General features: G+C 34.6%; 1 protein-coding gene across 4 annotated transcripts in view; it reads left to right on the top strand.

Annotated features, from left to right (window-relative positions):
* The first annotated feature begins 11,229 nt into the window (after positions 1-11,229).
* LOC131428060 (dynein intermediate chain 2, ciliary) overlaps positions 11,230-17,773 on the top strand; it is an 80,654-nt gene continuing 74,110 nt past the window's right edge. The window contains exons 1-2 of one of the 4 annotated variants that reach the window (XM_058591705.1): positions 11,230-11,467; positions 11,591-11,685. In XM_058591705.1, the coding sequence (XP_058447688.1) occupies positions 11,653-11,685 (33 nt within the window). In that variant the 5' untranslated portion in view covers positions 11,230-11,467; positions 11,591-11,652. Of the gene's footprint in view, positions 11,686-17,773 lie in introns of all 4 variants that reach the window. The other 3 variants (XM_058591704.1, XM_058591706.1, XM_058591703.1) reach the window with 3 other exon arrangements.

The raw sequence follows: 17,773 nt of genomic DNA, 5'->3' as shown, positions 1-17,773 counted from the left end.
AACTGGGATTTGAACTGGCTAGTAAGATCAGCACCCTATCTATTGAACCTCCAACTCAGGACCAGTTTCACACTGGTAAGATTATTAAGACAATAAGTCTATAGTATAATTTGGATAGGTTAGATTTTTCATAAAAGTCATTTTATGGATAATAAAACCCATTCCCGATTCGACTGCATGCACCATTTCAAAATACTAATCAGAGACTTTCAGTACTTTACTTATTGAAAGCATAGTGTTGCATTGTATGTAATAGAGAGGTATTTTGACATTGCAATCGCCCTTAGAATGTGCTGAGCTGCAGTACACCGACGACTTCCGAAGATTTGTATTATTTCATTCATTACAATGTAGTCATCTTTATCTAAGCCTAATTATCAATCATTACCTAACTAGCAATGATCACATTGGAAAAAGCTAGATGATGAAAAGGGTAAGCAAATATAAAAAAAATCCTCGGAGGACTCGAATTTGCAAACCCTCTTCAATTCAAAGAACTGTTTTACCAACTGAACTACACAGGGATGAGATAAAACACATCTCAGACGGTAGTCCGATTGAACAGAGCGCTGCAAATTTACATTTTGCATGGACAATCTTACTTAAATGCTCTTATATCATAGATTAGCATTCTTCAGTCATACCTAGTCATCGATATATTTTTCTCTCTATCATTCGCCCGATAAAGAGGTTTGGCACAATAAATCTGTGAACTTTTCCTAAGAGTTTTTGTATTCCTATGTTACACTGGTAAAAATTGCTAGAATAAAGAATCCAACAGACTTTTGTTTGCTTTAAACTGAGTGCTTTGAGTCTTTCTAAACATTGATATTTAAGCTCCTTTGCTACTGAGGTACACTTTTTTCGAACACGACTGAACCTTTCGAACTTTCAAACGACATAACGACCAAAAACTCCAAAAACGAAAGTCACTTCAACACCTATTTATTTATTTATTTATTTATTTATTTATTTATTCGTCAAACAAACGTAGACTACAGACAAGAAAAAGTTACAATGGTTTCTATTGGTTGGTTTCAATTTTTCTTTTATTTGTTTCCTGGACATAGATCGATTTTTTGCCAGTTTTCGTTATAAAAGCGCATCATTTGATTAACAGGATTATTTTTGACAAAATTTGTTTTTTTTTCGAGAATATGTGACGACTTTTGACATGGCGCCTACGAGCATAAAATTTCAGTTGTGAAACGGCGAAACGACTTTCGGCGAAATGGTATTCCAAAATTGGCCTGACATAAGTTGTATATAATAATATTATTGTGTAAGAGTCCTGAAAATTATGACGTTTAATGAAGCCTAACAATAATAGAATGCTAAACAACTTCCTTCAAACACTTGGATTCAAATGGATAGTCTTGTGCTTCCATACAAAATTCCTGATTTTTCATTTTTGAATCGACTTGTGGTTCTAGAATTATAGGATAATAAGTGATCATTTTAATCGAATGTGCAGAAAATTTTAAAATCCTTCAAATTAAGCTCAAACTGTTTCAATTAGTAGTTTGAATTGATTGATGCTTAAATAAACTCAACTCCATTATGCCGGTCCCCAGTTTCCGGTTCTGAAAATACCGAGGATAGTGATGAAAATCAAGCTCACTTGACACTCTCATATGTATATAACTGGGTCGATTGCCACTAATTTAGATTCGAATAAAAGGTGGTAGGTAAATTTTTTTTTTGAAACTGGTTCCCAAACCTTTTTAGTTTGTAGTGTTTCAGTGAATCCCACTGTGATAACACATGGGCTGAAAAGCCCCGGGGCTAACAAAAAGAAGACGATTTTTTTGGTTCAAAATTAAATTTATTCATCAACTCCATCAAGAGTAACGCAATCATTCCAGCGCCGCTATAATATTTCAATGCCACTTTTGTAGAACGATCTATTTTTTGCCCCAAAATAGGCCTCAGTTTCAGCGATAAACTTTTTATTTTCTGTGAACAGCCAGTAGTCGCTGGGAGTCAAATCTGGCGAATACGGTGGAAGTGGAAGCCATTCGAAGTTTAATTCACGTAGTTTAGCCATTGTTTTGATTGACTTGTGACACGATGCGTTGTTTTGATGAAACAAATTTTTTTCTTTGCCATATGCGGTCGTTTCTTTGCAATTTCAGCCTTCGAATGCTCCAATAACGCTATGTAATATTCACTGTAAATGATTTTTCTTTTCTTAAGATAGTCAAAAAATGGTATACCAAGCACATCCCAAAAATACCGAGACCTTAACCATTCCAGCCGATTGTTGTGCTTTCGGGCGCTTTGGACGAGGTTCAGCAGTTGTTGTTCACTCAGATGAAGATCGTTTTGATTCCGGTGTGAAGTGATGAATCCATGTTTCATCCATTGTCACATATTGACGCAAAAATTCCGGTTTGTTACGTTTACACATGGCCAAACACTGCTCAGAATCACTAACACGTTCTCGGTTTTGGTCGATAGTGAGCAAACGCGACACCCACTTTGAACAGAGCTTTCTCATAGTCAAATGCTAATGCGATATACAGCCAACACGATCTCTTGATAGCTTTACTACTTGATCAAAAAGTTCTCGGATTTGATCCAATCCTCGAAACATTTTTTATATTCACTTTTCGGAATGGGCATCAGAACCATCGACAATTTTTCCATAATTACATCTCCTTCCACAAGTCCAGACCGTCAACAAGGAGTATTATTTGGGTATTATGAGACGTTAACGCGAAGCGATTTGCCGAAAAAGACCAGATTTGTAGGAAAACAACTCGTGGATCTTGCGCCACGATAACGCACCGTCGCACAATGCCATTATTTTCCGTGAACATTTGGATAAAAACAAAATGAATACCATTCAGCAACCACCGAACTCACCTGATCTGACTCCCTGCGACTTTTTCCTATTCGGTCAACTCAAGAAACCGGTCCGTAGAACCCAGCACCCGAGATGAGATTATAGAAAAATCGCAGATGGCTCTGATAGCCATACCGAAAACTGAACATAAAAAATCTTTCGAGGATAGGATCAAGCGCTGGTATAATTGTATTGCACTCGGTGGGGCTTACTTTGAAGGGGACAATATCGATTTTGATTATTAATTTTGTAGTTTTAATTTTCTTCGGGGAACTTTTTGATCAAGGCAGTATATCTTTAATCTCAAAGCTCATCTGTTGTAAATTAATCGGAATTCAGCTTTCAGAATGCACACAAGCCATAAATAAGCATTATCTATGAATAGCCGTATATTTTTCCAAAGTCGGCCCTATTGGTTACCTGGGTAGTAATAAAATACTGATGTTTTATGAGTTATTTGTATCTTCTTTATAGATACCGTATTTGTTCGAAGAGATAAATCCTAATCCTAAAATTTAAAATTTTCGTTCGCTTATGATCTGGAACGGAAAACTAGACATATTCTTGTCTCCATCCCTTAAGGTGTAACTCAATTTGGTGATCAATGTCGTGTATATTCTCCGGATACTAGTTTTTGTATGACATTCTACTCGGATTTGGCAACACGATTACGGTTTCACCCGAAACGAGCTGATACTCGATATAAACTATAAACCAAAATTAATTTTTATTTTATGGAAATAAAATACATCATGTATTCCGTATGTGAATGTTTTTTTTAAACATTTATTTTACCCCGGCTTTAACCATAGAATGTACGTGGTTAATGTCCTAACATTATGCCCTTAAATCTAGCAGTACTGTACATTCATCGTAGTTTTTTGTCATGATATCAACACTGAGTGCTCTTACGCCGGAGCTCTTTTGTTATTTCTTCATAAATTGTTCCTACAAAAATTTATTTATTCATTTAAATTGTTCCTACAAAAATTAATAAGATGTATAAACAAATTCAGAGTTTTGTTTATGTGGAGGCTTTATTTATAAGGGAGGGTCATTTTGTACTACTGTACTCTGTGTTTTACGCTTTACACGCTGTGAAACCCTTCCAAAATCGAACGATATCTTATCAATGTTTAATTATCTCATTCAACGCGTGGGGTATAAACCAAAATTCCATTTTGATAGTATTGAGGGATAACTTCAGCTAACAGCAAGCCAAATTCGTAGCTCGTCATCGTCAAGCAGTGAGGGGCAGTACCAGTCATCATGCATTCATTTGTTCAGAGCAGACCAATATTAACCGCCACACGGCTTCTTACAGTCTTCGCTACATTATAGATAACGCTTCGTTTTGACCTTGTTGTAGCGAGACTGAAGAATATGAGTGAACAATAATAATCGGGGCATCGATGTGTTGGGGGTTTACTATATTTTGTTCAGATCTCTTCACTTTTTTTAACTTAGTTTTTTTTCCTTAAGGAATTCTTGTGAGTTGTAGAAATCAAATGTTCGCAAAAGATTTTAGTGTGATGTTTTCAATATGACATAAAATACCTTTAATTTACAACGAAATAAAATGATGCTCAGTTGCTCTCTAGACGTCGTGTGTTGATAGCAGTCTCTTTTTTATGGACAAGACAGCCCGAGGTGGTGTTTATGAATACATTTTTTTTCTCAGAACGTGTTCAATTTGTTTATTCCTTAATTGGTTACCACCTTGCTTTTCGAAATTATTCGAAGAGAAGGACTTAAGTTTTGCGTAATTTATATAATAAATTATACTAATAATTGTTCTAAGAGAAGATAAACAAAATCACGAATGCTCATCAATTTTTTTGGAAGATTGTAGGAAATAAACATTTAAATCTTTTAAAATTCCAAATTCTGTCTAAACCAGAAATGAAACACAAAAACATAAACATGCGCATATCATAACAAAAATATATTAGTGCGCCTCTCGTGCACATTTTTCAACAATGCACAGTGGTTCAAAAGCCCAATTTTAAGCTCTGATAACTCATTAAAACGTGATTTTTGAGGTACAGCAAAGTTGCTTAGAATGATAGAAGCCATCTTTTGGAATATATATATATATATATATATATATATATATATATATATATATATATATATATATATATATATATATATATATATATATATATATATATATATATATATATATATATATATATATATATATATATATATATATATATATATATATATATATATATATACATACATATATATATATATATATATATATATATATATATATATATATATATATATATATATATATATATATATATATATATATATATATATATATATATATATATATATATATATTTATACACTGAGGTCTTTTTTTATGCGGTACGTAAATTCGCATAAAAAAAGACTTCAGTATATATATTCCAAAAGATGGCTTCTATCATTCTAAGCAACTTTGCTCTACCTCAAAAATAACGTTTTAATGAGTTATCAATTAAGCGCTTAAAATTGGGCTTTTGAACCACTGTGCATATTTCAACTTGTATATCATCAAAAGGCGCAGAAAGGTGCAGATGAGACTACTACTTCAGAAGAGCTTTTATAGCGTGGTTGAATTACTCGTCTGCGATCGTCTGCAGGCGAGAAATGTTCTTTTCAAATATCCTTGTCTTTGACATTTATAATGATATACAAGTTAAAATTTTGTGAAAAAAACATGGAAATTGGCTCTATTTCATTAAAGTGAAATGATAGCAGCATAGTATGTTTGAGAAAGTTGTGTAGTTTTTAATGATGAAAGGTTTTGTAGTACATGAAAAACTCATATAAATTGAAAATACGAGGTCTGTTCAGGAAGTTCCCGGAATTTTTTAATTGCGCGCGTCTGGAGAGTCCGGTGGTCAATTTTTTTTTTATTGTGTTGGTACATATGTCCCTAATGTATGGTGAAATTTTCAGCTGTATTCATTGTTTACATTCTGTTTTGTAGCGGCTGGTGTAGACGTGTTTTTTTGAGCTCGGCGATTTTTGTTAGTTTAAACAATGGAAGAATGGAAGAGTCAAAGAATTTGTATTAAATTTTGCGTGAAAAATGAAATAAAGTGTAACCAAGTGTGCGAAATGTTACAGAGAGCCTACGGTGAGTCTGCTATGATAAAACAAGTGTTTACGAGTGGTATAAGCGTTTCCAAGATGGCCGCGAAGACGTTGAAGACGACGAACGCTCCGGTCGACCCAGCACGTCAATAATCGATGAAAATGTGGGAAAAGTGGAAAAAATGATTATGGATGATCGCCGAATCACTATTAGAGATATTCCGGGTACTTTTTGAACAGACCTCGTATATATGTTTTCTTACAAAAAACTCGTTTTAGGACACCCTTTTCAGAAAATACATTATATCATGAATTGCACTCAAGTTATGGGAGTAGAATCTTCTGCAAATTTGTTTAAAATAACTTTCTGCACAACTTTGCCGAAGTAACTTAGTCCCTATGTTGGCCTAAAGCTAAACTGATATTTTTATCTCACTTTTAGGGGGATTAATCATATAAATGAAATTTTCCAAAAGATGGCGTCTATCATTCTAAGCAACTTTGCTGAAGATACTGTACCTCAAAAATCACGTTTTAATGAGTTATCAATTAAGAGCGTTAAATTAGGCTTTTGAACCACTGTGCAATGGTAAAAATGTATCACATTTGTCACCGAAATAGTACACTTTCAATATTTAATTTTTCAAATCATTCAACGAATATTTATCCTGGTATTGAATTTCCTTCTTCAACATCATTTCCTTCTTCAACGTTGGTAACAAAATCATCATTTTTGCGAATTTTTTTCAGAACGATCGTTCAATAAAATAAATTCAAATATTTTGTATAATAAAAAGCATCATTCGAAGAACATTTGCGGCGTCCACTGTATCTCAGCGCAGACTAATCAGAAGTGAACAAATCAAAGCAGCATAGTTAAAGCAGAAATTTTTCTAGACCCCAACGTTTCTGTTTGACTTTTTTATTTTTTGAATTTTTGGTGGTTGTTTAAATTCAAAAGTACGATTTTTCACGACAAAATCGACCATTTTGTAGCTGTAAAACCTCCCCATAGTAACAAACAACGAAAAGGAAAACGTTGGGGTCTGAATTTTTATATGTAGAAAGTGTGTGCAAAGTTTGAAAACAAAATTGGTGCAGTAGTTTTTGAATGACGATGGACACGGACTTTCAAACCTGCTTTCGAGAAAAACGCGTTTAAAGTTTGTTGTCTATAAAATCGAACGAAACAATTTATTACTCAAGGAAGCACGTAGACTCTAACATTCTCAAAAAGCCATATTTTTTCTTTTGTATTTTGTTATAATGAAGCATTTCGAGAATGTTTTGTCAAGTTTTTAAGTCAATCGAAGCAGATCTGTGGGCCTGTGTGCGCAGCTCTTATTTCTTCGTAGTATGAGATCGGCAAAGATAAAGGCCCATAACTTGCTGAATTTTGTTCCGATAGGCTTCAAAATTTTACTGAATATTCTTGAAATGTTTTACTATTCGAAAATGGAAAGAAAATAATAAATGATTTGTCAAAAGTGTTAGACCCTACCCGCCCCTTAAACCGATTTTCACAAACTTACGCTCAACTTAAAAGTCTTAAACTGATTGAATTTCATCCGGATTGGACTAAAATTGCAAACCGTAATTTCTAGTGACGGTGCTAAATACGGAAAAATTCTCCTAAATTTGGCTAATAATTATTTCATTTTGTAGGCTATGTTAGTTACTGGCCACACGGGCCGACTTTGACTGTACCGGCTCCCGGTTGCGGTTCCGGGAGTATCGAAAATAGTTGTCTTAAAACTCTGAAACGGAACCCACTTCATTTTCTCAGAGATGTCTTAGCTGAATTTTACAAACTTCCCATAAGTTGAAATTGATTTTCATCCAGATCCGACTCCCGGTTCCGAAATTACAAACCATCATGTCGAGCAACGATGCAATAAAACGGATTTTTTTAAAATATGATTTAAAAAAATTTCAATTTGTAGGTTATGTTAATTGCTGGCCGAAAGAACAGAATAAATTAAAGGGTTGTATGCAAGACACGACCGAGCACAATTGCATTAAAAATGAAACAATTCTAAGGTTCCCACAATAAATACAAAAATAAAGATGATAATGGATACACTAAACTGAGAGCTTATTCAAGTGACCAATTATAAACTTTCTTTAGCTTAAGCGCTTAAATTGTTTGGATGCTTTCATGATAATTGAGAGCAAAAAACGGACATGGATTTTACAATGCTAGAATCGTTTAAAAACATCTTTTTTTTTCAAGAACCGGACAAAATAACTTTGAATGCAAAAACCGGACAAAAACTTAACCGGTTCTTCCAAAACAAATGTATTTATCCGGTTTTTGCATTCAAAGTGTTTACCAACTGACGCTATGGGAATGCAGCATAGATCAGGTTGTCCGTAACAAACAAGCAAACCATGCCTCGTCCACAACGGCAGTCGGTAAGAACTTCGAATGCAATAACCAGATAAATACATTTGTTTTGGAAGAACCGGTTAAGTTTTTGTCCGGTTTTTGCATTCAAAGTGTTTCTATCCGGTTCTTGCAAAAAATATGTTTTAAAACAATTCTTGCATTGCAAATCCATGTCCGGTTTTAGCTCTCAATGTTTTTATACGTTTTTTGCAATCAAAAATACTTAAACGGGGTTTCCAAACTAAGATGCACTTATCCGACTTTTGCATTCAGTCGTTCATATGTGAGTCTATGCAACCCTTTTATACTACTAAACCAAGGAGGCCGCTTTTAGAATTTTATTTTGAAAAAAGTATTTTACTCCTATTTCACTCCTGTAAAATATTTGAAGTATTTTACTCCTGGTGGGGTAACAACTTTTTCAAATTGATACTGCATAACGATTCGCATTGCATTATATTGTTTTTGTTACACTTAGTCTGGATTCTGTTTATGTTGTTCTTAGAACTAATTTTAGACCAGAACAGTATGCTTCGTAAGATTATAACATTTTCTAACCATTCAATTAGGCAACACGATTATTATTTGATTTAATAATATGGTCTGAGGGCTTATGCTGAGATATAGTTCATTGTGTTTAGCCACATTTGACGAAAAAGATCTACTTTGAACGGAATCCATTTGAGAGCCACCGTTTCGCTCATATGCAAATGAAGATTCCAGTATACACACTACCCCATTTTGATTAGGTCCGAAAAATCTCAGGCCTGCTAGTTACCGGAGATTCAAAATCAACAGCTAATTGGCATTTAATGTACTCAAATGAACACACAGCACATGCTCATCAACACACAGCACACATACAAAAGCAGCTATTCAGAGAGCGAATGGATGTAACTTTTTAGATTTGTCATCCACTCACCAGCTGAATTACTTGCCTCGCTCACTGGCAAAATATATATCGGTGTATATATTTATAGATTCTTTTTTGTGCGATAGTTCCGTACTGCAAATCGGACGAGAGAATGAGATAATTTTGGTAGGCTATGATTGGCTCGTGAAAACATAGGTCAATTCAAATCGATTTTCCAATGGTATGCAATTGAAATATTTGAACTACGCTACCTCATAAGTTTAAGTTAAATGTTTCCGAATCGACTTGTAGTTAAATTATATAAATCCATCAACAAATGACTGAGTTATGACAGAAAAAGATTACGCGGTTAGTTTTGCATTTTTCAAATTGACACCCAGCCCCGTATAGTGAAGAGTAAGGCATATTTAATACCAAAAATCAAAAACGGATGCAAATCATTGTTGCCAAAAAATCAGCTTTCCGCTCCGTGTCTTCAACGTCAATACAATCAGTAAACTCTCATAAAATTGATTTATTATGATTTTATGCTTTTATCAACCTCAATAACTTCATTGAACGATTAGCTCAAGTTTGTTTCCTGTTTTTATTTTACTTTCAGGTGGCGTTCATAAACTTTCTTCGCGCGTCATTGGAAAAAGTACAAGTGGATAATTGGAATAAGAACAGTGTGCCTTCCAGTTTCAAACCTCGTCAGTTGCTGGCAAAACAAAATCCTTATACATTTTAGAAGTATAACCCACCGAAACTATGATACTATCGCTGGTTGGCGTTTCTTCACTCTGGTTGATCGTCATCTGGACCGCACTGATGTTAATATTCAGTCCGGTGCTGTTTGTGGTCAGCGTGTGCCTGCCGGAGTTGCCTCTACTACTAATACGACGTCTTCACTACATACCATTCGATGCGGTTTAGCAGTTTCTACCTTATTGGTTTAGCAGGAGTGCCATGGAAAAATCGACAGACCAGAGAGCTACGGAGTTGTGTTGGGAACAAAAAAATCTCTTGTCAGCGGTACTTAAAACTGCAATTTGAACGCGTAAACAGCTGAATACGAAATATTTTCCAACAAGCGTACACGTGAAACTAGGAGACTGTTGTATTTATTATTAATTGTATTTTGATAGGGATGGTTTTTTTTACCCCCAACGTTGCATGTAGAGAACGAAGATCTAAGGGAACATGCTCCTTAGGTAGGAAGGTAGATCAAGTTTTTCTTATATGAACGTCCTGGTGACTAGGCTTGATTTTTGAGTGTCATATTCTTTACTATTTACCCTTGCTGGTCGACTTGTCGTGCCACTTTGTGAGCTAGATACGCATCAACGTCCGTGACATCACACTAATCTAATCAATCATTATTTTTGAAGCTTTTTACGGGTACCAATAATCGCATTTATGTCCTGGAAATGGTTAGGAACAAATTGAAAGTCGGTGTTCAAATTTTGTAATATCACCTTTTCTGCGATTAGAGATAGGCTGCTTAGGATAAGTGTGGCATACAATATTTTTTACTAAACTATATATTATACATTTTGATTAAGAAAAACAAAGACAATAAATATTTACAACCCAGAATTAAGAACCATGTCTAAGTTATTGGCCGTGAAACATCATGATAAAATCTACTTTTGACTATCAATTATCTGAGTTATGTTACAAATTTAATCCGATATGATAATCGGACTAAAGTAAAAATCGTCAACGATAACATGTTTAGAAACAAAATTTATAGAAAATCATGCTGTTACAAAAGATTAAAATAAACCCGAAAATCTCTCCAACTGAAGGACAGATTGACATTCAGATTTCATTGGAACTGATTGATTGTACAAGAAAGAAGTTCAGTGTTGATTTTTCCTTTCCCAATTATAAATTAGTCTCTTTTTAATACCGTTACAGCAGTTTCACTTCAAACCAGCCAGACTGACCCAATCTAGTACGGCTGAACACCATGGTAACAGAATTTGTTTTATGTACGAAGCAGTTGTTTTGCTACGATAAACAAATCGATGCTCATCGTGACCCGGAGTAAAGCAGTGCGATAGCTCAAGTTTTGTTTATTTTGCTACGCTCCATTGTGAAAAATCGATTAAAATTATCTAAATTTATGAAACGGCACATACAATTGCGACTGTTGGATTGCAAAGTTCAGTATATACTGTTCAATCACTGATAAACTAAGGAAAACTTTGTTTTATTACGCCACTGCTTAACGGTGAAAAGTGCGAAGCCCGAATTCGGAACGTCAAATTAGGTGCAAATATCGCGTCAAGTTTTCCCCCTCCGCTCGAGGGAATTCGGTGTACAACCTTGTGACCGACGAGGTTTATACTATTAATTATTGAATAAATAAAGTGTCTCTCACTTGTGCTGATAGGTACGGATTTCGGTTCACCGGCTACAAATAACGCAAACGGGATCTAGCGCACCGACATCAGGATGCCGTTGAAGTCGGCCCAAAGGAGGCCCTCGGTAAACATAATTTTTTTCTTTACTTTCATTTAATAGATCTTCCGTCTAGCAGTTTTACTGTTTTAAATTTTCCATGTTCGTCTTGCATGTCTGTAGGGTATTAAGATTTTTGTTCATGATGTCGGCTAAATTGCGGGAAATGTCTTTTCCTCAGACAAGAAGTTGTGATTCAGCTCTCGCCTACAGTCGAAATTTATTATAGCCAAAGCGATGCTCCGACATAGCTTGCCAAGAAAACAGTGCAAATTGATCTAGTTCTTAAGTAACGCTTGTAGAACTGGCTCGTTAGACTTGAGCAATATATCTACTTGTAATGAATGGCGAAGGAGATGTGTTTGTGCTACAAATATAAATCATGCATTCAATTAAGGATTATACAAACTGTAGTCAATGAAAGTAAATGTTCTTTTGTTGTGAGAAAAATTGACTTGAAATTTTTGTGCTCATTCTGTTTTATAAACTGCAATTCGTTATAAAACACCCGAATTTATAAAGATAGAATCAATTTCCTTTTCAGAAATTTCTTACAATCTTATTTATTTCGGATCGTTACAAGTTGACTTTTTTTCTATTCATTATTCGAACTCGGCATAGATCCGGATTTTCAAAATGTTGACTAATGCTAACGTTACTGTTCACCTATCAAATATCAAATAGGTACATGAAATATTTGACTAACCCCTAAATGACATGAAATATAATTAATAGTTAAGGCGTGAAACAAATTTGATTGTGAGAAATTTTAGAATTACGCATAAATAAGCATATAGCGCAATGACTAATGACTATTTGAAATGATGTCAACTTTTAAATCGAGGGAATTGAAAAGTGTACGAAATATTCGAGTAAACTTTAACGAGCTCCGAAGAACTTTTGGTACTATTAAGATATGTGCAGTTTTATATACACTAATTTCACTAGTTTCATGAGAAACAACATTTGAGTAAAGTACAGTAGCACGATATATGCTTTTGGCAAGAGTGAGCCGCATTTTTGATCTACCATTGAATAGTTTCTTTGATTGACCTTTTTGCCTTTCTTATATAGAAAGGTTATGCAATCACTGTGAAAACCGACTCTTTAACCGAAGCCTGGAGGGCCGAATGTCAATGTGCGTGCGTATGTAATAAAAATGTACACTCGATTTTCTCGGAAATGGCAGGACCAATTTTCACAAACTTAGATTCAAATGAAAGGTCTCTTGGTCCCATAGGTAGCTATTGAATTTTACCCGTATCGGACGGTTCGGGAGTAACGGGGTAAAATGTGCAAATGAATAAAAAGTGCACTCGATTTGTTCAGAGACCGCTCAACCGATTTTCTTCAACTAAGATTCAAATTGAAGGCCTTATAGTCCCATAAATTTCTATTGAGTTTCAACTGGATCCAACTTCCGGTTCGTGAGTTACTGGGTAAAATGTGCAAAATTAACTAAAAAGGTTCAATCGATTTTTTCAGAGACAGCTCATCCAATTTTCACAAGCTTAGGTTTAAGTGAAAGGACTTACAATCCCATATCACACTACTAAATTTCATCCAGATACGACTTCCGGTTCCGGAATTACAGATTGATAGGTATAAAAATTTCTTTTTCAGGGGCGTGCTTTACATCTCTCATGTAGAAAGGTCATGCAATCACTGTGAAAACCGAGGCCCGGAGTGCCGAGTGTCATATACCATTTGACTCAGTTCGTAGACTACACAAAATGTCTGTATGTGTGTGTATGGATGTGTATGTGCATGTGTGTATGTGCATATGTATGTATGTATGTAACATTTTTTTGCACTCACTTTTCTCGGTGATGACTGAACCGATTTTCATAGACTTAGATTCAAATGAAAGGTCTCCATATAAAGTTCAAAAGCTGTCATCGTCCCGATCTACCTCGCCAGGAACTACCAGCTAGAGGCACTGGTGAGAGGGAGAGTGAAGTGAGCAAATTTAATCATTTATTTTGTTTATCTTTTGTTTGAGTACGGAATCTTAAATATTTGGTGGTGGTATCTAGACCGCCCTGTAAGGGTCAGCTGGGCAAATTAGAACCCGAGTAGTTGGGAAAGAACTTACAAAATAAATCAAATCTCCAGATCTTGCAATCAAATTGACCTCGGTGTTCCGAACATATCGAACGTAAGGATAAAAAATCTCCGAAATCGATTCTCTTATAAACTTTGGTAAGAAATGTGTCCGTACATCACTAGGTGGATTAAAACCGGTTTTCACACATTACTACACATGATTTTGTGAACCAATGGGATGGTGGTGTTCATATTTTACATTTGAATTTCACAGATCATTTGCTTTTCGGGACGGAAAAATTTTATGATCCCATGCGCGAGGTGGGAAATCGGCTGCGTGAAAGGCATCGATTTACCATCAATTTATTATGAATCTAATAATTATTTTTTCTAATAAAACTCATTTCCTGTGTAACGAATAGCTCATTGCTTAAAAGTTTATGGCTTATCTTGAATAAAAAGTAATCTGTTAACATAAAAACATGGTGCTCAAAATTTAAAAATATCGGTGCAGTTGTTATGAGGTTATGAGGAGAACCCACCTATAACGTGAATTATGGAAAAAACGCTTTCAAATTTTGAACATTTGAAATCTGCTATATAACTTTAATAAGCGAAATTATTCCATACTGACAGAATATACAGATATAAAAATACTCGTAGCTTCGTTAATTTTGCGCTAATCGACTTGAAATTTTTACACAATATGCATTCAATTAAAAAAAAAACTACTTTTGGAATAGGTTTAATTTTCTAACTTATCGGCTCTACGAATTTCGCTAAAGTAATGCTCGTTAAGAGCTACTACGAGGTCAATGATTAAGTTCGGAAAGGTTAAAGCAAATATTTCCCCTCTCGTGGTTGATGGGTTTGACGGTATTGCAAACATCATCAGATACAATCAATTAGCGTTACAATTTGATAAAGATATGTGTTACAGTTTTTAGCTTCGTTATTGAATTGAATGAATAAGATATGGAACGACTTCAATAAGATGTTGATAGCATTACGCTCTAACACCCGGGGTTGGAGAGGCCGGTTGGGCTTAACTGAGCTCTGTTTTATGTTTCATTTTCATACTACCCGCCCTTATTTCCAGTGTGAAGTGGAAATTAAGTGGAATGAACATATCCCAATTGGGTTTCACACGATGGCAGCAGATGAACGGTAAATCAAGTTCATCTTTGACGTTTATTGGAGGTTTGTGTACCATTGAATACTGTGGAATGAGATGGAATATTGTAGAATAGAATAAAATAATAATGAGTGAACAAATGAGCAGACCATTGATAGCTGCCAAACGATGTTCATCCAGTTTATTTTGTCAGGTTGTGTCGTTTTTGTGTTTGACCTGATGGGTGGGATGATATGTGAGTGAAATGTAAAAGGAAGTACATGCAAGAACGGCAATAAAGGCCACCGTTTCAGCTCAGGACTCACGATCGACCAATAATAGAGACAATAATAGAGTAGGGTAACGGTAGCCTCTTTATCTCACCTACATTAGTCATCTCATATACGAAAACCATTAGCTAGCGTGAAATCTGTTGACTTTGTTCGAACAATTTTCGAACTACTTTTTCTGCAGTATTGCTTCACAGAACCGAAGCAATATTCGATTTTATTACAATTCATCGATTGAATTGGTAAAATAACATGGTGACTCTAATAATGAAATGACAATTCGTACATAAACCCTAGTTTGAATCTATTAGAATAGAAAAAGCAACTCAATATTACGATGTTCGCTTGTGGAATACATATGTATGTGTGTATATGTGTGTATGTGTACATGTATGTATGTACAATATACATTACATAAAAACTACAACTAAATCCATAAGACACAAATATATGACACTAGTGCGGTAAAATTTCATTTTCAATCGAATAATATAAGATGAAAATGAAATTTATGGCCGCTGACCGTCAGCGTATCCTTACTAATTCATTTGACTTTTGCTGCCATTTTCAAGTGAAGCTCCCAGAATTCATCGTCAGTTGAACATTCGTATCTAGTCATTTGAAGTTTTGCTTGCTCAGTTTCGAGTGCCAAGTAGTGTAGCTCCTTCATTGCCTTCGCTCTTGGTAGTAAGCAAGTTCGAACGAATAGAATTATAAATGAAGTAAAGTATTAAAAATGAAAACTGAAGGAGAAAACAATTAATTTATGCGTATTCTGTGATATTTCAGCTATCTGGTTTGTCTTTCATCTATTATCTTGAACCAATTCGAATGTTTACATGAACCTCATTTGAAGGCCGCTCTCACACTATTGAAAGAGATATTTTGTTGCATCAAGAGATCAACTGACAGTGGTTAAACTGACCGTCGATTGAAGAGAAACGAGTGATGAACTGAATGCTGCCCGTTCGAGCCATCAGCAAACATTGTGTGTGTTAGAGAGTGAAGTTTACTGCAGTGGAGAGATCGTCAACGTGTTCCACATTCAGTTTCAATTGAATTGAATTAAGTTTTACAGCACTGTATGACACACATTATAACAACAGTTTTATAGAATCAATTTTGAATCAGCTAAAAAAAAACAGAATTTCAATGTGTCTAAATGTGTATATGGATATGTATATGACAAAAATAAGCACACCATTTTTTCGCGATGGATCTAGAGATATTATTCATTCAAATAAAAAAACTTCACACTTTTTGGAATTGGTATAATTTTTCGGAGAACAGCTCTACGAATTTCGATAAAGGCATTTTTTTAAATAAATATTTATTGAAATAATTAAATTGGGTGTTCAACCACAAGTGGTGACTTTTCAGCCCTATTATATACATGATTTGGTTATTACCATGAAGACATCATTTGCTTCCACAAAAAACTTTAAGCGCGTTTTTCTCGTAAGCAGGTTTTGAAAGTCCGTGTCCATCGTTCCTTTTTGTTGTTTGTTACTTTGGGGATGTTTTATAGCTACAAAATGGTGGATTTTTTCGTGAAAAATCGTAGTTTTCCCTTTGAACAACCACAAAAATTCCAAAAATTATTGAAAAAATCAAACAGAAAAGTTGGGTTCTACAAAAACATCTACTCTAACTCAACTGCTTTGATTTGTTGACTTCTGATTAGTCTGCGCTGAGATACAGTGGACACCGCAAATCATGATTTTCAAGAAGCGTTCTCAAAAATTCCTCTTCAGCTACTTATTTTCCAATAATTTTTTTTTCATCATGTATACCCTTAAGAAAAGAAGCTCTTGGCTTATGCGGAAACATAATTAATTGCGTTTTTACTGCATTTGGTGTAATATTCCATTTTGACAGATAATCATTGAACATATTTAAGCTTTTCGAAGATGCTTGAAACTATTTCGAAAATGATGGAGGCGTTTGAACGCTGCCACTAGGGTATTTGATAAGTTTACATTGCTTACGATATCCTAAAGATATAATCATATAAGTGACGTAACCGACAAGTCACACCTTTACTAACCACATTCTATTTTTTTGGAGAGAGTTCGTTGATAAAATTTGAATGTATTAATAATGATGTTTGTAGTTCCCCAAATTTTACTGAATAAGCGACGGAAGTAATGAAGAACGCCTTTGTGAATTATCCGAATAATTCTGAATGTACACGAATGAAATAATATACTTGTGAATCTATGTCTTCTGAAACATTCGAGTGATAAAAATGACACATTCAACATTGATTTAATTTAATATTCATACATTTTAATTTACATCACTGGATGAATAAAGTAGAGATTCTTCGTATAACTATCAAATGCTGACGAAATCAATAAATTGTTGTTAGTTCAGCGAAATAGTGCAACATATTACTCATTATGGAATAAAAGTTTCCGAATTTTTATTTCGTATTAGAATTTTGCTCTGAAAAGATTATTAGCAGGATTAGATTTTGTTCCATTAAAAAGATGAAAAGAATCTGTTTCACGGGAACTGAAGTCGGTTTCGCTACATTTTAAGCCTAACACAATTTCCACCCTACTACTCACTACCCTAAACGTTTGTTGAAAGCAAGTTTGGAGCTTAGCTTAAATGTTATTGAACTGAAATTAGGATTTTGTTTCGAACCTCATTCTAAACA

This window comes from Malaya genurostris, chromosome 2 (assembly GCF_030247185.1).
Source record: "Malaya genurostris strain Urasoe2022 chromosome 2, Malgen_1.1, whole genome shotgun sequence".
NCBI classification, from domain to species: Eukaryota; Metazoa; Arthropoda; class Insecta; order Diptera; family Culicidae; genus Malaya; species Malaya genurostris.
This window is presented reverse-complemented; position numbering and strand designations above follow the sequence as displayed.